Source organism: Theropithecus gelada, chromosome 12, assembly GCF_003255815.1.
Source record: "Theropithecus gelada isolate Dixy chromosome 12, Tgel_1.0, whole genome shotgun sequence".
NCBI lineage: Eukaryota > Metazoa > Chordata > Mammalia > Primates > Cercopithecidae > Theropithecus > Theropithecus gelada.
The window spans coordinates 95924550-95944093 of record NC_037680.1 but is presented as its reverse complement, the minus strand read 5'-3'; the positions used below and the strand labels follow the sequence as shown (position 1 = coordinate 95944093).

Sequence of the window (19544 nt, the reverse complement as noted above, 5' to 3'; positions counted from 1 at the left end):
CCCTTTGGTGATTGATGCTGAAGCAAGAGCCCGTCCTAGAATGGAAGAGAGGCCTGGGGAGCCACCCGGCCCTCCCTGACAACGGAAAGGTGCTTGTCCCAGCACGGTGGCTGGAGATGAAAGGGAAGGGGTACCTGGCTTTTTCTTCTGTGGGCCGTGGGCCCTGGGCGGGCTGGACTCGTGCCACTCCACGTGCCACTGGCTCACATCTTGGGCTGAGCCAATGAAACCTGCCCAGGGGCTTAGTCTGTGGGCCTCGCGGGGGTACAGTTTAAAGGTTTCACTGTGTGTTCTCAGCTTTCTGTGCTTTTAGTCTTTTTTTCTTTCTTTTTTTTTTTGAGACAGTCTCACTCTGTTGCCCAGGCTGGAGTGCAATGGCTTGATCTTGGCTCACTGCAGCCTCTCCCTCCCAGGTTCAAGCGATTCTCCTGCCTCAGCAGCCGAGTAGCTGGGATTATAGGCATATAGGCAGGCACCACCACATCCGGTTTTTTTTTTTTTTTTTTTTTTTTTTGGTATTTTTTTAAGTAGAGACGGGGTTTTGCCATGTTGGCCAGGCTGGTCTCAAATTTCTGCCCTCAAGTGATCTGCCCGCCTCAGCCTCCCAAAGTCCTAAGATTATAAGCATGAGCCATCGTACCCGGCCTCAGTTAAGTCTTAACTGAGTATGGTCCTAGCTGTGCTGTGAAGTGCTAAGGGGTGAGGCCCCTCATAAGGGCAGCATCAGCTGCTAGAGAAAGCTGGTTGTGGGCCCCCAAGAGGTGAAAGGAAAGAATGGAGCATTGCCTGGTGTTCCATAACATACTTGGGGAGGGCAGCCTGGTCAAAGAGGGCACTTCTGCCTTCAACTGGCAAGGCCTGCATCTCTAGCTGTAGGGGCATAAAGGGAGATGTGAGGCCTGAAGTGTCACCCACTGTCCCTTAGAGGCCCTCCTGGGCCACTCCAGAAAGTAGGAACACAAGAACACAACATGCCACCGAGCTCTCAAAACTCAGTTTTATTGACTTCCAGCATTTCCCCCTGGATCTGAGCTCAGCCCAGCTGGTTTTGGTTCGTCTCTGAGGCTCAGTGTTAACGGCGGCTAGCTCCACCACTCCCCTCCCTGGCCACCGGGATCCCCAGGCAGGGAGGAGGAGAGGCGGCTCATCTGTGATGTTGGAAAGAATGGGCAGCAGGGTCAGAGGCCAAAGAAAGCCATACAAGCAGCAGCATGCCTGGAGCTGCCATCACATGCCAAGCCCCGCCACACACACGCCCCTGAGGGTGGCCTTGCCCTCAAAGCTCTCTGCCACCCACACTCCTCAGCTTTCTGGAGCCACACTCTGCTCAGGCGGACATGCTACTTGCCCTGGCTTGTTCCTGGGACCCCAGGCTGCCCATGGGAAAGGAACCTCTCCCAGGTGCTGCATGGCTCTGCCCTGCCCACTCTAACCCTGGGGCTAGCAAGATGTGTCAGGGGAACCAATGCTCAGATCATTCCTCCTTCATCTACAACCCTGCCAGCCCTCCAGGGATAAATCAAAAGACAAAATCTCCCCATCTCACAGCGAGTGACAAGCCGACCTGGGCTACTACATGTCCCAAGATGCACAGCTCAGTAACCACGCACCACCTCCCCCAAGCGGGATCTATCAGAAATGAGGCCGGGCGCACCGCACTCTGGGATTTGTAGTTCCCAGGAGCCAGCTCACCCAAGGAAGAGAGTGCACAGGCTAAGACTACTGCCGCCTCCCACCCGGCCCCCACCCACTACCCAGGCCCCAGCTCTACACTCAGCATGGGTGAGGGGGAGAAATAGAGGGTCCCCTCCCAGCACATGGGGGAGGGCGCTGTCCTGTTGGAACTGTGCAGCGATTCTGGATCCCGGCATCCAGCTCAGAACACATCTGGGGAGAGAGCGGGGGCGGGGTGACAGGAGAGAGCATCAGCGGCAAGCTGTGGAGGACAGGGCTCAGCATGCAGACCTGGGCTGGCCGCATGGCCTCTCCCTGAGCCCTGATGTATGGTAGGGAAGCAGTATGGGTGCAGTTCCCACCTAGGCCTCCCTCCTGGTTCCCCCTGGTCCTATCCCACCTCTTCAGAGTGAGTCAGCCTCACCTCTGCCTAGTCCTGAGGGTGAGGGCAGGCTGAGGCAACGGGAAGAAGGGAGGAGGAGTGGGCTCCAGTTCTGAATCCGGACAGCTGAGAGGCTCCCGCCCCACCCAGCTAGCCTCCCCAGAAGACCTCACAGCCCTACCGGCCCCAGCATCTTCCTCGCCACATTGAGGCCTTCTCGGGGAAGGAAGGAAGAAGGGAGTCCTAGCCAGACGGCAGTGAAAGCAAGCGATGCGGCCCGCAGGGAGTTGCAGAGAGAATGGGAGGGAGGAGAAGCAACACCAGAAGAGAAGCAACAGAGACAGTCAGAGCACAACATGGCACAGAAACCAGGGTTGGGGGTCTGCAGCTAGACCAGGAGAGCAGGAGGCTCCACTCCGCCTGCGCTGCTCCCCAGTGGAGCTGCCGGCTCCGGCTCAGACAACCCTAGGCCAAGTCCTCCTTCCTTGACACCATCAGCAACACAGGTGGCAGAGGACCTGGGCACAAAAGGCCCAGCCCAAACCACTAATTCCCCTTGGAGCTCCCCATCCAATAAATGCAACCTGGCTCCTCGGGCCCTTCCACTGTCCTGACACCCCCCACCCTGGGTTTCACCAGGGACCTATCAGTCCTGGGCTGAGCACAGCAAATCCCAAGCCCACAGTGGGGTATGGGGGGCCTGGGAGGGAAACTCGTGGAGGGAGCATGGAGTTGCAAAGCAGTTCCTACAACTCAGGATACTCCCCTCTGCTCTTCCCACAGTGAGCCAGACCCCAGTCAAGACCTGGATCAGGTCAGGTTGGGCCTGGTGGTCAGAGGATGAGGCAGCGAGAGGCCTTCTCCTCTGGGGATGGGCTGCGTTTGGTTGCTTCACCCCTCGCACCCTCCTGGGTCCCTCCCAAGCCTGGATCTTGGTGCTGGGCCTTGGGCCGCCCCTGCCGTCGGTGCTGTGCCTCCCGCCCACCTGCGGGTTTCTTCCCAGCTGCCTCCATCTCTGACAGGCTGTAGGCCATGGCCAGCTGCAGGTCCTCATCCTCAGAGAGGTCGCTGTCCAAGGGACATGAGGCAGGGGTCTGCTGGACCTGTGTGCCCCCAGACCTGGAAGTGACTGACGGCTGCTGCTCGCGACGGCTAAGCTCCAAGCCCAGTGCCAGGTCATCTGGGACACCTGCAAGAGTCACAGCCACCATGAGGCCCCAACCTGAGCTGGGGTATTACTGCCAGGTTGCCTCACACAGTAACGACCTTGACCACTTAAGAGTCTCTCATTTGGAATTGGCACACATGCATTTTGGCACCTAGGGCTGTGATTTTGAGCACAGGGAAGTATTCAGCTCTACCAGGTAGGAGTTCCTACCCTTGGGCAAGTCACTCAATATCCCTACCCCTCCCTTTTCTCATCTAGAAAGTGGGAATGATGGCCGGGCACAGTGGCTCATGCCTGTAATCCCAACACTTTGGGAGGCTGAGGTAGAAGGATCACTTGAGCCCAAAAGTTCGAGACTAGCCTGGGCAACATAGTGAGACCCCAACTCTACAAAATATTTAAAAATTAGCTGGGCATGGTACCACACGCCTGTAGTCCCAGCTACACGAGGGGCTGAAGTGGGAGGACTGCTTGAGCTGAGGAGGTCGAGGCTGTAGTGAGCCATAATCGTGCTGGGCTGGGCACCAAAGCAAGACCCTGTCTCAAAACAAAAGAAAAAAAGAAAAAGAAAATGGAAATGATAGTGCCTTCATACTCAAATTGTTCCACTGATTAAATACGTCAGCCCATGTAAAGGGCTTGGTGCACAGTGCTCAGAGTCAGCAGGCAGGAAAGGTGAGCTATGGTGACGGTCCTGCACAGCAAGGTGTTGCAGAGACAGTTCTGCTCCGGGAATCATGCGTCCTGAGTTTGACTCCTGGCCCTTCCCCTTACTTGGAAGAAAAGAGTCTTGAGCCTGGGCTACTTGGAAGTTAGGGTCATTTAACTATGCTGCAGCTCAGGCTCCCCAAACTAAAACTGAGTGGATACCATCTGCCCTGTGTACTCCCCCAGATGCTTGAAGAATACAGAGGATATCGTATATCTGGAAGTGCTTTAAAAATAGTAAAGTGCTTTGCAAATGTAAGGCACCCCACTCACAGTGACGGCGATGGCTTCGTGAGACTCCTCCGCCCCCTTCCCAGCATTGCCATCTCTGATCCTACCAGTCTGGCCTGTTGCCACTCCCTCCCAAGCCCCAAGCGAGTTCAGAGAGCAGCAGTTTGGGGAGGAGGCTGCTGAGGTTGGGGCTGGGGCTTCCTGCCAGGGGCTGGGTGGTGGAGCCACTCCTCACCATTGATTGTGACTGACTTCAGCTGCCCATCCTCCTCCACTTCCACCCGCTCCTGCCCGTTCTCCATGATTCTGTGAGAGATAGCACAGTTCAGGCAACGAACAGTGATGGACTCCTGCAGGTGCTGGTCACAGTTCTGGCCACCGCAGTAGAGAGTGCAGACTGGGCCCTGCCCTCAAGGAGCCAATTTTCTATTTGAATACAGCTACCCAGCAGACCTCTTACACCTCTATGGCCCCAGAAGGAGCTCTTACCTGCGTGTCGTGATGCGGCGTCCTTGGACAAAGGTGGTGGACGTAGAAACAGAGCGAAAAGCACCAGCCCCGGGACTGAAGGAGAAAGATGAGGAGGAGAAATCTGGCATCGGGACAAGGGAGAAGGAGGAGAGGTGGTTAGAAGAAGACTGCGCTGCCTATCGTGGTCACCGAGGCGCCAGGCCTCCTCGCAGGGCTGCTGGAGGCAGGGCTCCCAACACAGGAGACAGGCTTGGAAAAGCAACAAGCTCAGTCCAAGGGTTCCAGGAATCGGAGCTTGCAAAAGTGGGAAGGGGCAAAACTTACCAGAGTGCCCAGGGAAGGAGGAAGAGAAGGTAAAGAAAGGGCCTGAGTGTCGGGAACCCCGGTTCTGAAGCTCTGAGAAGGGGCCCAGGTCATCTGCAACAAGTAAACAGATTAGCAATCCTCTGGTAATGACATTTCCCCCCAAAAGTGTGTGAGCCCTGCTGTTAAGTCTGGAAGTATAAATGCTAAGCAACTGGGTAGGGTTTTTCTTTTCCGCTTTTTAGTTGGGCTTATTTATAATTAAATTCCTTTTTAATGTTGAATTCGAAGACGCTCACTAGTTAATTCTGTCCACAATAAAGAATAAAGGAAGGAAGGAGGGGGCAGAGGGATGGAGGACAGATGGCTCTTTCAGTACAGGCAAATCATCATGACGCAATGACAGGCAGACACAGCTAGGAGTCCAGCTCTGCCATGTGCTATGTGACTCTGAGCTATTGGCTGTGCCTTGGTTTTCTCATCTGCAAATGGAGATAAAATTGCCCACCTCTCAGGGTTCACTAGAGAATTAGGGAATGTAAAATATTTGGCACATATCAATCATTAAAAAATACCAGTATCTGTTTTATAGGTAATAATAATAATATTGTTAACAAGATGCTTTGAGTCTTGCTTTCACAGCTCTTACTGTAGAGGTCTAACAGCGTATTATTGTCGTTGTCATTTAATAAAGTGAGTCTGTGAAGTGTCACTGTTGGATCACGGGGGTTCTAGCACATGTATGGTTCTGTCCCAGCTCTCACTGGACCCAGCTCCACAAAATCTTCTGTCCATGGCATTCCCATCCCCTCTCAGCCTTCTACCTCAGGGCCTCCCAAATGATAAAAGGACAGGCCTGGAAGGGGAATTTGAGCCATTCAGAGGCTTCCGGCATCCACTCACCAAAGAGCTCTGCAAAAGGGTCTCCACTCCCGAAGAATTCCCGGAAAACCTCCTCGGGGCTTCGGAAGGTGAAGGTGAAGCCAGGCCCACCACTGCCAGCTTCTGCCCGAGATGGGCCAGTTCCTGGAAAGGCAGGATAAGGAGAGAGCTTAGGGCATGCATCCTGCCCTGACCTAGGGACCTCACCTAAGGCATGGCCAGGAGTCTGAGAAAGCCTTCACTGCAAGAATCTGCCCTGCCCCTCTCCTCCCTGCCCCACCTCCATTCCTGGACCTCGTCACTCCACCTACCTGTCCCCGTCAGCCCTTCCCGGCCATAGCGGTCGTAAATCTCCCGCTTGTGCTCTGCAAAAAGAGACCAGATGATTTCACCCTCCCTCTGGGATGGCCTCCCCTTCCAGGCTAGGACGCTCAAAGGATTGTCCAGAGACTGACACTCTGACACTTGGCGGGGGAAGGCAGGCACAGCAGGGGACCCATGGCACCCCTGCCATAGGTTTAGGCAGCAACTCAGCCTTTCACACAGCCGACCTCTTCTCATCTGGAAAATGGCTGTCATCACAGCACTTAACGCACAGGGTTGTAGCAAAGATCAAATGAGACCATCCACGTAAACTGCCTACCAGTGCCTGACACATAGGAAGTGTTCAATAAATGTTAGCTAATGATTACTACATTATTATTCACTGGGGCTTAGCCTAAATCTCACCTCCTAAGAGAGGCCTTCTACAACCACCAGAACAAAAGCAGGTGCACGTTATTCCCTAACACTCCACCTGCCCCGTTTCTTCCCTCTAGAATACTCTTCACAAGTTGTAACTGTCTGTGTGTGTGCCTGGTGAGTGTTGGTCTTCCCTGCCCCTCTGGGCAAGGACAGTGCCTGCTTGTCCTCCAGTTTCCCCAGAACCCAGAGAGTGCCGGACACTGTCAGCATTCAGCGAATTACATTTTGAATGAATCAATAAAAAGGCCGACCTGGATTCATATTCCAGCTCTGCATGGCCTTGAGCAAGTTACTTCACCTCTCTCAGCCTCAGTTTCCTTGCCTGTAATATGGGGGTGATAGAACCTGCCTCATAGGACGGCTGTGAGAACTCATGGAGATGACACCCACCAATGCCTGGCATGCAGGAGGCTCAGCTCACATGAGTTACCTGCCCTGCTTCCTTCTCCTTGCAGGTCTCATGCCAGTCACTCCTACCAGACTCTGGGGAGCAGATACTGAGCTGTCCCTGTGGGAGGGGGTGCTTAAATGTCAGGCACAGAGGAAACTAGGGTGGCAGAGACATTGCTTTAAGAAAATGTGAGCTGGGGCATGAAGTAGGGAGTGATGTGCTGGGTCCTGCCTGATTCAGGCCCTTACTGTCAGACAGCACTTCATATGCCTCCGCCACCTCCTTAAATTTCTTCTCAGCAAATTCTTTATTATCTGGGTTTTTGTCTGGGTGCCACTGGAGAGCCTTGCGCCGATACCTGCAGAAAGTGGGTGCAGAGGAGCAGGTTGGGGGACAAATGCAGGCACTTCCCACCCAGGAACAGAACGACCCGTTTTCCCATTAGCCCATCACTGTCCTTTCACCACCGTGTCCCAGTCCACCCCAGCTGCTAGGGCTGCCTCTGCTGTGATGTTTTCATCAAGTTCCACCCTCTCTCATGTGCCACCAGTGCTGGGACCACGTGTACAAGCGGATACAATGCCAAGGTGAGAAGGCCTATCCCTAGCCCCTCCCTAGGGCTCGCTGGATTGGGGCTGCAAAGCTTGGGGCACATGTGGCCTCGAAGAGTACAGGGACACCGGCCCCTCCTCCTCACAGAGCCTCGGCATCTTTGCACTGCAGCCTGAGAATGCCCAAATCTAGAGGGAAGAGGGAACGGGGAAGGGGGAGGGGAAGGGAGGGGAGGGGAGGGGAGAGGAGGAGAAGGAGGGGAAGATCCACTGGAGAACAACTCGTAACACAGTGCAGCTCCCAGCGGAACTAACTACTTCACTCTCTGGACGTTCTGCTTGTACTCTACCAGGGGTCTCTTTCCTCCCTGCAGGTGTCACTCGGAGGAAGCCCCCCACCCCAGGGCTTTCTAAGGACCTGGTTCCCTCAGACACCTACAGGTGTCACTCTGAAGTGCCCCCATGGTGGTGGCGGGTGGAGGGTGAGAGGTTTTCTGTTGCACACGGAGGCACTTACGCCTTCTTGATGTCATCAGCAGACGCACTTCGCGGCACGTCTAGGATCTCGTAGTAGGATGCCATGGCAACTGGTCAATCGTCAAGCGGGCCTCCTTGGGGCTGCAGGAGAGAAGGAGTCAGGCGGAAAAAACCAAGAGCCCCTCCCTGTGGCTGCAGCAGTCTCCCCCCGGGTGGCGGGAGGCGCTCCCAGTTGGAAGTGGAGCCCACCAGGCTCTGCTTGCGGCCGGTGACTAGGCTCCCTCCCGCAGCCTTATCTGTCCCCGAAGGCCGGGGCCAAGAGCTATCTTGACGCCCAGGCCCCCGAGCCCTATCGGGGCCCCCCAACTCCAGCAGTCCGACCCAGGGCCCCCAGCCTGACCCGGGCCCCCGGCTGCACCTCCTCCGCCGGGAGTCCCGGCCTCTTGCGGCGCCCCGCCCCTGCCCCCCGCCGGGAACCGTCTGGCACCCGCAGCCCGGCTCGCGGCTGCTGCGTAGGACGCGCCCGGCCCAGCTGTGCGCGCAGGCATGCGTCAGCGGCGCGGAAACTACTAGAGACCGGGAGAAGGCCCGCTCCGCCAGTCCCCTGGCGGGGGTGGGGACCTGCAGGGGCTGCCGGGAGAAGAGGGCGGAGCCAGCTATTTTGGGCACGCACCAGGACGACGTCAGCCCCAGCTGGGACCTGGGAGACTGCTGCCCCGCCTCCATCCAGGCGAGACTTGCTCGCACGGAAGCTGGGGCATCCCACAAACAAGCCGCCCGGCCCCCAGGTCCCTCTGTCACTTTCTTATAAACATGAGCGATGATCCATGCTTACTCACCCACCTCGAGGACTCGTACTCCTCCCTCCCTCCCCCGACCACAATTCTAACTCCTCCCCCTTCTTCAGCTCTCAGCTCCAGCCCCAGGTCCCCCAGCAGGCTGCCCTGGCTTTCCTGAGTAGGTCAGAACTGCCTTTTACAGCATCTCGTGGCATTTCCTTCATCAGTCTTCTTAGAGCCACAAATTAGCATTTATTGGTTTGATTATTTTTTATTACCATTCACCTCACCCACTAGAATGTCGATTTCACAGGGCAGGAATTGTGTGTTTTCTCTCACTGGTCTATTAGAGCAGCTGTCGGGGTTCAAAACTACCCGTAGGATGAATAAATAATGAACATCTGCAAACCTCTTGTTGACAGTTTGGACACATTTCGGGGAGGTGAGGTAAAGGGGACAGTAGAACAGAATTCCCCAGGTTCAAGTCTTCCCAAACTGATCCTGACTAGGCCTATTCCACTGCAAAATGCTCCCTGGGTTCAGGCCTCATGGGAGGGTTAGGAAACCTTCCAGAATTGTCTCCTGCTTGATCCCATCCAGGCCAATCCACAGGCGTTAGCTGAGCATTTTTCTGCATTCAAGATGCTGCCAGATCGTATAAAGAAGAATGTGGCCCAAGTCCTGCCTTTGCAGAGCTTGAACTTGATAAGATACCAGCCCATCAGTGTGGCCCGCCTGGAAACCCAAGGCTTTGGAAACAGTACAACCTGGCATTACTGTGAGACTTGGGAAAATCTCTGAGCACTCTTTTTTTCTCACTAAATATAGGTAGTGCCTAGGGTTGTTTGAAAGTCAAATGAGACATGGTACATATTAGGTGTTACTGCGGTCCTCGCTGGCATCGTGATTGGCTCAAGCAATAATGGTTACGTGAGTCCAGAAAAGTGCTTTAGGCTGGGGGACCCAGAAACACTTCGCCAACGAGAAGGGCTTGAGCCGGACGTAAGAGAAGAAGGTGGTGTGAGTGTCCTGTTTTCCTGGCCGCCCACCATCAGAACCTCCTGCCTACATTTGGGGAATTCCCATCGCACGGGCCCTAATGGGAAGCATGCCACCATTTGCCACAAAGCCCCAATGCTTGCTCTCCCTGACTCGGCTCTAGGGTTGCAGGCAGAAGACATGAGCTCCGCCAATCGGATGCTCCAACTGGGACTTTGAATCTGGAGCAAGTCACGGAGAAGCAGGGCTGGTTGAGGAATTCATTTCTGCGGCAGTGGTGGAGGCGATGGGGCCAACAGCGGCCTCTAGTGTCTGGAGGAGGAAATGTCAGTGCTAGTGCCGCAGGTGAGCGAGGAGAGTAGGGGGATCACTGCGGAGGGTGGAGGGGACGGGAGTCTCCTACATAGGCTGTCCTGTGCCCAACCTTGAGTGTGGTGCTGGCTGCCCAGCTTCCCTGGGTGCCTGTCTGATTGCTGACCCTTGTTTGCTGGCCCTTGCATTGATTCCAGTGCCATCCGATATCTCTGTAATTGTTGGGGGCAGCGAACTTGAAACAATTTGCCAGTTAGCTTCTGCTGTTTACAAGAGTCCTGACTGACACAAAGACTAAGAGTTAGCCTTGGTATAAGAGGAAAGAGTGGTTGGGTTAAGTCACTCCAGATTTTCCAGATCTCTGCCTTTTTCTTCTTACTCTGCCGTCCCAACAGACATTTGTCTAGCACCTACCGTGTATGTCTTGTTATATTAAGAATAAGAATATAGCAGGGCGCGGTGGCTCACGCCTGTAATCCCAGCACTTTGCGAGGCCGAGGTGGGTGGATCACCTGAGGTCGGGAATTCAAGACCAGCCTGACCAACATGGAGAAACCCTGTCTCTACTAAAAATACAAAATTAACCAGGGTGGTGGTGCATGCCTGTAATCCCAGCTACTCGGGAGGCTGAGGCAGGAGAATCACTTGAACCCGGGAGGCAGAGGTTGCGGTGAGTCAAGATCGTGCCATTGCACTCCAGCCTGGGCAACAAGAGAGAAACTCCGTCTCAAAAAAAATAAATAAATAAAATAAGAATATAAAGAAGCTTAAATTCCAGTCTCTGTGCTCAAGGGGATAGGACATAGACAAATGACAACTGAGGGAAATTATATGGACACATCTAGCAGACAAAGGTTTAATTTCCTTTGTCCACAAAGAAATCCCAACTAATAAAAGACAATGCCATTTTTAAATGGACAAAGGGACAGGCAGCTCACAGAAGAGGAAATACTGGCTTTTAAACATATGAAAAGATGCTCAATCTCGTTCACAAAAAAAAACGTAAACCAAAGCTACAACAGGCCAGGCATGGTGGCTCATGCCTGTAATCCCAGCATTTTGGGAGACCAAGGCGGGTGGATCACCTGAGGTCAGGAGTTTGAGACCAGCCTGGCCAATATGGTGAAAACCTGTCTCTACTAAAAATACAAAAAGTAGCCCGGTGTGGTGGTGTATGCCTGTAATCCCAGCTACTCGAGAGGCTGAGACAGGAAAATCACTTGAATCCAGGAGGCGGAGGTTGCAGTGAGCCAAGATCATGCCATTGCACTCCAGCCTGGGCGACAAGAGTGAAATTCCATCTAAATAATAATACATTTTAAAAGAATAATAATAATAAAGCTACAGCAAAATACTTTGGGGTTTTGGGGGGGTTGGTTTTCTTTGTTTTGTTTTTTGAGGTGGAGTCTTGCTCTGCCACCCAGACTCGAATGCAATGGCACTATCTTGGCACACTGCAACCTCCCAGGTTCAAGCAGTTCTCCTGCCTCAGCCTCCCAAGTAGCTGGGAGTACAGGCATGTGCCCGTAATTTTTGTGTTTTTTGTAGAGACGGATTTTCACCATGTTGGCCAGGCTGGTCTCGAACTCCTGGCCTCAGATGATCCACCTGCCTCGGCTTCCCAAAGTGCTGGGATTATAGGCCAGAGCCACCACACCTGAGCACATGGCCCCAACAAAATACTTTGTTTCTCTTATTGGATGATTGACAAAGACCAAAAAGTTGAAAACATTGTATGGGCAAGGCTGAGGGCACAGGCCTTCTTATAGATTGGTAGTGGGAGGGTGGGTAATTTGGTGTGACTTTTTTTTTGAGACAGAATTTCGCTCTTGTTGCCCAGGCTGGAGTGCAATGGTGCAATCTTGGCTCACTGAAACCTCTGCTGCGTGGGTTCAAGCAATTCTCCTGCTTAGCCTCCCGAGTAGCTGGGATTGCAGGTGTGAGCTGCCGTGTCCGACCTGGTGTGACTTCTAAAGAGAGCAAGATTTAAAATGCATAATCTTTGACCCAGAAATCTCAATTCTAAGAATGTATGGTTATACATGAAAAAAAAAAATACAAGTGTTGCAGCATTCTTTTTAATAGCAAAAGATTGGAAACAATCTAAATATCCATTAATAGCAGACTGGTAAAACAAGTGTTGGTATGATATATGATGGAATATTATATTGTGACCAAATAGAATGAGGCATAGCTAACGGTATTCATATGGACCATCTTCCAGATTTATTATTAAGTGAAAAAACAAGGTGTAGAACAAAGTGTATACTGAATGTGCATACAAGCATGGTAGTACAGATGGAGCATCCCTACTCCAAAAACCCCAAATCTGAAATGTTCAAAAATCCAAAACTTTTTGAGTACCTGACATGATGCCACAAGTGGAAAATTCCATACCTGACCTCATATACACAAACTGTTTCATGCACAAAATTATTTAAAACATAGGCCGGGCTCAATGGCTCAGGCCTGTAATTCCAGCACTTTGGGAGGCCAAGGCGGGAGGATTACCTGAGGTCAAGAGTTTGAGACCAGCCTGGCCAACATGATGAAACTCTGTCTCTACTAAAAATACAAAAATTAGCTGGGCATGGTGGCAGCCGCGTGTAATCCCAGCTACCCGGGAGGCTGAGACAGGAGAATCACTTGAACTTGGAAGGCAGAGGTGCAGTAAGCCAAGATCACACTATTGCACTCCAGCCTGGACAACAAGAGCGAAACTCCATCTCAAAAAACAAAACAAAACAAAACAAATATTTAAAACATTATACAACATTCCCTTCACGCAATGTGTATCAGGTGTATATGAAACGTAAGTAAATTTCATATTTAGACTTGGGTTTCAGTCCCAAGATATTTGGGGTATTTCATTATGTATGCACAAATATTTCAAAATCTGAAAAAATCTGAAATCCTAAACACTTCTGTTCCCAAGCATTTCAGATAAGGGATATTCAACCTATACATATGTAGACATCTCTGGAAGGAAACACTAACAAAAACATTAACAGTGGTGACTGCCAAGAGCGGAACAAGATGAAAGAGACTTATTTTTCTTGTTCCTAAATCTCTCTGATATTTTTCGAATTTTGAAACATATGCACCTAATAACTTCAAATTCATACTGATTGTTAAAAATTGAGTTGGGGGAAATAAGACATTGACAAGAAGCCAAGTGCTATCATACAAGGAAGCCCATGCCAGGCGCCAAATGAAAAATAGAGACAGAGGTAGATGCTGAAAGAATCCAGAAGAGAGAGAGCTCCCTGGGGCTGGGTAGGTTCTGGATGGCTGTGACCTAAGCTGGAAGGAATGGCAACATTGAGACAAGCAGGGGGAGGTGGCGTTCCAGAAGGAGGGAATGGTGACAACACAGCTTTGAAGCCAGGCATGTTCCTGACACATCAGAGACCAGGGAATAAATTTGTTGGGTAGAATCTGAGCTTGGGAACCTGTTTCTTTTGTCTGCCTGCAGAAGGCAATTGTACTTTGGCTTTAGAAGTGTCGGGGATGAAAGCATTTCCCCTGCACTGAGGGAGTCCCCAGGAGCCAAGCTGGGTGGTGCTCCCAGCTGCCCCAGGAGGTCTGGGTTGCCACCTCTCCACACCCACACCCAGTCCAACCCAGGCCTGCCAGGGCCTGCCAGCAGAGTATTACTAGCAGGAAGACGTCAGGGAGATAGCTATATAACCACCCAGGGTGAGCTGGCTGGTTCAGCAGACAGGAAGGGAGATGAGCTGCCTCTCTGGATCCGCAGCCATCTTGGCAGGTGAAGAGCTCACCTCCCTCCCCACCCCCAATCCTGGCCTTTCCCAGGCCCTCACCACCTCCTAGGAGATGTTGGGGGATGTTTTCCAAAGGGCACTGATAGCCCCAAAACCTGGCCCCAAAGAAGCCTCTACCCCCATTCAGACCCAGAAGCTGGGACTCTCCCCTCTACATCAATGCCCTCCTTCCCAGAGCCTGGGCAGGGCAGTGTGAAGCGTCACCCGCTCCCTGCCCCAGAGGCACCTGAGTCACTGTCTGGGCACTGGGGACCTGGCAGGCTCAGAAGAGGTGGCGTCTGGAGGGGTGCCTAGAATCACTGTGGGCAGGAAGTGGGGGCACCTAAGAAAAAGGTGGGGGAGCAACATGTGATTTGGCGCAGGCTAACCTGGGTTTGAATCCCGACTCCTCCATTTATCACCTTGGGCGAGTCTTTGAGTCAGTCTCCACATCTATAAAATAGGCATTCATTGAACAAGTTCATCCAACAAATATTAATCATCTAACATGCCAGGCAACTGGGGTAATGAGAACAATGAAAAACAGTCCAAGGCCTGTCTGAGAGCTTCTGTTCCAGTGGGTGTAATAACTGTACTAACCTCAGAATTAAACAAGATTGTATGGATACAGGACGTAGCACATAGTAGATGCTCACTAAATGATGGCTATTTCTTGGGGTATGAAGGGCTCCCAGAGTAACACCTCTTCCCTTCCCAAGTTTGAAAGCAGTTGATAGAAAGACACATAAGTCAAATATATGGAGATTTAAAAGTCAGCCCTTTTAGCAAGGCATAGTGGCTCATGTTTGTAATCTCAACACTTTGGGAGGCCAAGGTGGGAGAATTGCTTGAGCCCAGGAGTTCGAGACCAGCCAGGGCAACATTGTGAGATCCTGTCCTTACAAAAATTGTATTGTATTGTACTGTATTGTATTGTATTGTATTATATTGTATTGTATTGTATTGTATTGTATTGTATTGTATTGTATTGTATTGTATTGTATTGTATTGTTGTATTGTATTGTATTTATTTTTTGAGATGGAGTCTGGCTCTGTCGCCTAGGCTGGAGTGCAGTGGCACTACCTCAGCTCACTGCGACCTCTGCCTCCTGGGCTCAAACGATTCTCTTGCCTCACTCAGCCTTAGGATTTAAAGTTTGCCATCTGTTTGGAAGTGGAGGTGGGAAGCTGTGCATGCATAATGCCACAGGATTGATAAAAGGTCAACTGTTTTTATCAAAAAGTGGTGAGTGTCAGGGCCGGGCACAGTGGCTCACCCCTTAATCCCAGCACTCTGGGAGGCCGAGGCTGGTGGATCACCCGAGGTCAGGAGTTGGAGACCGGCCTGACCAACATGGTGAAACCCTGTTTCTACTAAAAACATAAAATTAGCCTGTAATCTCAGCTACTTGGGAGGCTGAGGCAGGAGAATTGCTTGAACCCGGGAGGCAGGGGTTGCAGTGAGCCGAGATCGTGCCATTGGACTCCAGCCTAGACAACAAGAGCAAAACTCCATCTGAAAAAAAAAAACAAACAAAAGTGGTGAGTGTTGACAGAGATTACTGGGAGGTAATCTCTACCCTTACAGTCCTACCTTTACAAGCCATTCTCCCTTTGTGGCTGCCACTGCACCATTCTTCTGCCTCAACCAACTCCAGTATCAGGGCTCTCTATTACCCCAAACTCCTGCCTGGAGAAGACAAGCCTCCAGATCTCAGGAGGGGCTAGCGGGCACTAGATTACTTTAAGGATCACTTCGGATCCTCCTGGCCTCACTGGGCTCTTGTTGCAGCTCCATGTGGGGTCCCACCGACTTCACATATGTTCAACTTAACAGCACCTCCTCCTCGCCCAGGGTTTCCTGATGACTCTACAGCCGAAGTGTGTGTAATCCACCAGTGCAGGGGAGTTAATGCTGGATGCGGCGAAGGTTTAACCAGTGGAAGAACAGAGCCAGTGCATAAACCCCACCCCCAGCCCTCACCTGCCCACTCACCCAAGGATGGTTCTGAGATGCCATTTATTCAGCTGCATTTTCTCTAGGGTGAATTCTTCCTCCTTCTGTGCCTTACTTCCCTTGGCCCCCATTCTGTTCGCTGTAATTGCACTCTGTAATGAAATCTAAAATCAGATCTGCTTTCTGGGGAATAGAGGCTAAGACACCAGTGTTCCTATCTCTCATGGAGAAGAAGCCCTCCCCACATGGTTTTTCCCAAGAGAAAAAGACATTCGTGAGACAATAAGGCCACAGCACTTTATGTAGGACAGACAGGCAATATTCCCCTAGTACTCATCCCCCACTTCTTTTCCTCCCCCCCTCTAAGCTATCCATGCCCACCTCCTTGTAATCCTTCTCCAGGGCAGTCATATCCTCATAGGCCTCAGAGAACTCACCTTCCTCCATACCCTCACCCACATACCAGTGCACAAACACCCTCTTGGCATACATCAGGTCGAACTTGTGGTCCAGGCGGGCCCAGGCCTCGGTAATGGCTGTTGTGTTGCTCAGCATGCACTTGGCACGTTGCACCTTACCGGGTCACCCCCAGGCACCACAGTGGGAGGCTGGTAGTTGATACCAACCTTGAAGCCTGTGGGGCACCAGTCCACAAACTGAATGCTGCTCTTGGTCTTGATGGTGGCAATGGCAGCGTTGACATCCTTGGGCACCATGTCTCCATGGTACGGTAGGCAGCAGGCCATGTACTTGCCGTGCCGGGGATCACACTTCACTGTCCAGGCTCAAAACAGGCATTGGTGATCTCTGCCACCGACAGCTGCTCGTGGTATGCCTTTTCTGCAGAGATGACTGGTGCATAGGTGGCCAGGGGGAGGTGGATGCGAGGGTAGGGCACCAGGTAGATCTAGGACTCCATCAGGTCCACATTGAGGGCCCTGTCAAAGCGCAGAGAAGCCATGATGGAGGAGACGATTTGGCTAATGAGGCGATTGAGGTTGGTGTAGGTTGGGCGCTCGATGTCTAGGTTGCGGCGGCAGATGTCATAAATTGCTTCGTTGTCCACCATGAAGGCACAGTCTGAGTGCTCCAGGGTGGTGTGGGTGGTCAGGATAGAGTTGTAGGGCTCGACCACGGCTGTAGACACCTGGGGGCTGGGTAGATGGAGAATTCCAGCTTGGATTTCTTGCCATAGTCAACAGAGAGCCGTTCCATCAGGAGTGAGGTGAAGCCAGAGCCAGTGCCCCCGCCAAAGCTGTGGAATACCAGGAAGCCCTGAAGTCCTGTGCACTGGTCAGCCTAGATAGGGAAGGGGAGGGGAAATGTGGGGCATGGAGCACAGCTGATGGACAGGAAAGAACCAACTGTGCTGTTTTAAATTCCCAAAAGTTTCACGAACTCCTTGGAAGACTTTTCCAAGGGCACAAAAGAGATCCTCATAGAGAGGGCCCAGGGCCCACCCTTTCTCCTCCCTGTCCCTCTTCCTCTGAAATCTCCTGAGGTCCTTAACACAGAGGTCTGTTGTATGCTGGAAAAGAGGGGTATGATGGTGGGTGGAGTTGGCTGTCTAGGCTGACCAGTGCGCAGGACTTCAGGGCTTCCTCATCTTGTTGTCATAACTTGCCAACTCCACCCACCATCATATCCATGCCCCGCTGATTTAACTTTGGATGTTTCTAGAGGGCTTCTCTACTAAGAACAACAATCCAGGAACCTCATCCCCATCCTTTGTAAAAGTCAAGGCCAATCATAGAGGCTTTGGGCTGACATTCTTTGAATCTCTGCCTTTCACAGGGACTTCCGCCCACATCCTTGTAACACAAGGTGGTATCCTGGGAATGCTTATGGACCCCCACAACTTGGTCAGGCAGCCCATCAACATGTTTGCCTTAATGGACACCCTGCCTAGCACCAGGCCAGCCACTTCAGAGATGCAGGGGACACCAGCTCCAGGCTGGAAGCTACAGTTGGCCCCCCTGATCAGAGTGCAGGACCTCTCCTCATTGGTCCTGATCCTGTGTGTTTCTCCCAGAGGCTGAAGCTGTCCTTCCCCAATCTGGTGTCCAGACTACCTCACAACAGGAATTCAGATTCACTCCCCCTGCCCCAGCCCTCAGCCCTTTCCTCAGCAGCTTCCGAATCCGGTCCAGTACCAGGTCGATGAGCTCCTTCCCAGTGGTGTAGTGGCCTCGGGCATAGTTATTGGCAGCATCTTCCTTGCTTGTGATGAGCTGCTCTGAATAAAAGATCTGGCAGTATGTACCCGTTCAAACTTCATCGCAATGGGCAGAGTTTTGGGCTCTACCTCCCTCTGCGATACAGCTGCTGGAGCCCCAGGGTACCCGAAGGGAGTGGGGTCACCAGCTCCCAGGTTCTGCATTCAGGCTGCATTCAGGCTGCTGCTATTACCTGTTTGGATGTGTTTGTGCTGCTTGGATGTGTTTTTCAATAAGGAAAGGGATGTGCAGTGGCCTACAGACTCAGGAGCTGAGTAACAGTGATTCTGTACATCTGGAGTTCTAATTGGCTGCAGCACCTGGGAAGCTACACCACAAATGCCATGCTCTGCAGTTATGGAGTAGGACTTGCTGTGGTACCCAGGGACAAGGTCATGCCTGGGACTGATCATCACTCACCGATCACAGCAGGCTCCAGATCCACAAACGCTGCCTGGGGCACATGTTTCCCAGCCCCAGTTTCACTAAAAAAGGTGTTGAAGGAGTCATCCCCTCCCCTGATGGTCTTGTCACTGGGCATCTGCCCATCAGGCTGAATCCCATGTTCCAGGCAGTAGAGCTCCCAGCAGGCATTGCCAACTGCACACCAGCCTGCCCTACATGGACTGAGATGCACTCACACTGAGTGGGCAAAGGGCAGAGAATGGCCTTCACAGAGGGAAACATCATGCCTGGACATGGTTCCTGCCTGCCTTCCTTGAGTGGCTCTTTGACTGAGGGCCAAGGTTCCTGGACTCTACTCTGCTTGCCTCACCTCCTGCGTCTAAGCATTTACTGGTGGCATTGAGGAGCAACAGGCATTGGCTCTAGGGGCTGGGCCAAAATCCTTGGGGGAAGCAGAAGATGTGGGCAGTTCTGAGATTATAGACTCTTGCTCAGTGCCTGTCTCAGTGAGGAACACTGAAGTGATCAAATGAATCTAGAAGTGCAAGATAATCAACCCCCAGTGTCCAGAAAGAAATTAGGAGTCATTGGTGAGGGAAGCAAGGGAAAATAGTACAAAGATAAAGTACACGAGACATTAGCTCCAAATTTGGAATAATGGTGCTCTCTGGCAGGGGAAGCAGATAGATGCAATTGGAGACAGATTCTATTTCTCAAGCTTGATAGCTGCTGTTCATCACATTATTCTTTTCTTTTTCTCTTGAGACAGAATCTCACTTTGTCACCCAGAGTACAGTGATGTGATCATAGTTCACTGTAGCAGGCTTGGACTCCTGGGCTCAAGGGATCCTCCTGTCTCAGCCTCCCGAGTAGCTGGGACTACAGGCATGCACCACCATGCCTGGCTAAGTTTTAAATTTTTCTGTAGAGACAGGTCTCGCCATCTTTCCCAGGGGGGTCTTAAACTCCTGGGGTCAAGCAGTCTACCTGCCTTGGCTTCCCAAAGTGCTGGGATTATAGGTGTGAGCCACCGCTTCCAGCCTATCATGTTATTATTTATACCTTTTTGCATTCCTGAAATATTTCTTAATTGTTTAATGAGGATGCCTTCTCCAAAAATGTAACACTTC

The 19544-nt window shown here is 52.0% G+C and overlaps 1 protein-coding gene and 1 pseudogene across 2 annotated transcripts; both read right to left on the bottom strand.

The window, feature by feature from the left end:
- Nucleotides 1–980: 980 nt before the first annotated feature.
- Nucleotides 981–8609, bottom strand: DNAJB2 (DnaJ heat shock protein family (Hsp40) member B2). Of its 2 annotated transcripts, XM_025405589.1 has the most exons (10): nt 8401–8609; nt 8023–8123; nt 7203–7312; nt 6131–6184; nt 5841–5963; nt 4959–5051; nt 4653–4755; nt 4399–4469; nt 3042–3245; nt 981–1887 (listed from the first exon to the last, which is right to left on the bottom strand). In XM_025405589.1, the coding sequence occupies exons 2-10, from the start codon at nt 8085–8087 to the stop codon at nt 1877–1879; spliced, it is 834 nt and encodes a 277-aa protein (XP_025261374.1). In that variant the 5' UTR covers nt 8088–8123; nt 8401–8609; the 3' UTR covers nt 981–1876. The 2 variants fall into 2 exon arrangements, with proteins under 2 accessions (XP_025261374.1, XP_025261373.1); XM_025405588.1 differs by having other exon boundaries at nt 981–3245.
- Nucleotides 8610–16119: 7510 nt separating this feature from the next.
- On the bottom strand, nt 16120–18565 carry LOC112636733 (annotated as a pseudogene).
- Nucleotides 18566–19544: the final 979 nt, after the last annotated feature.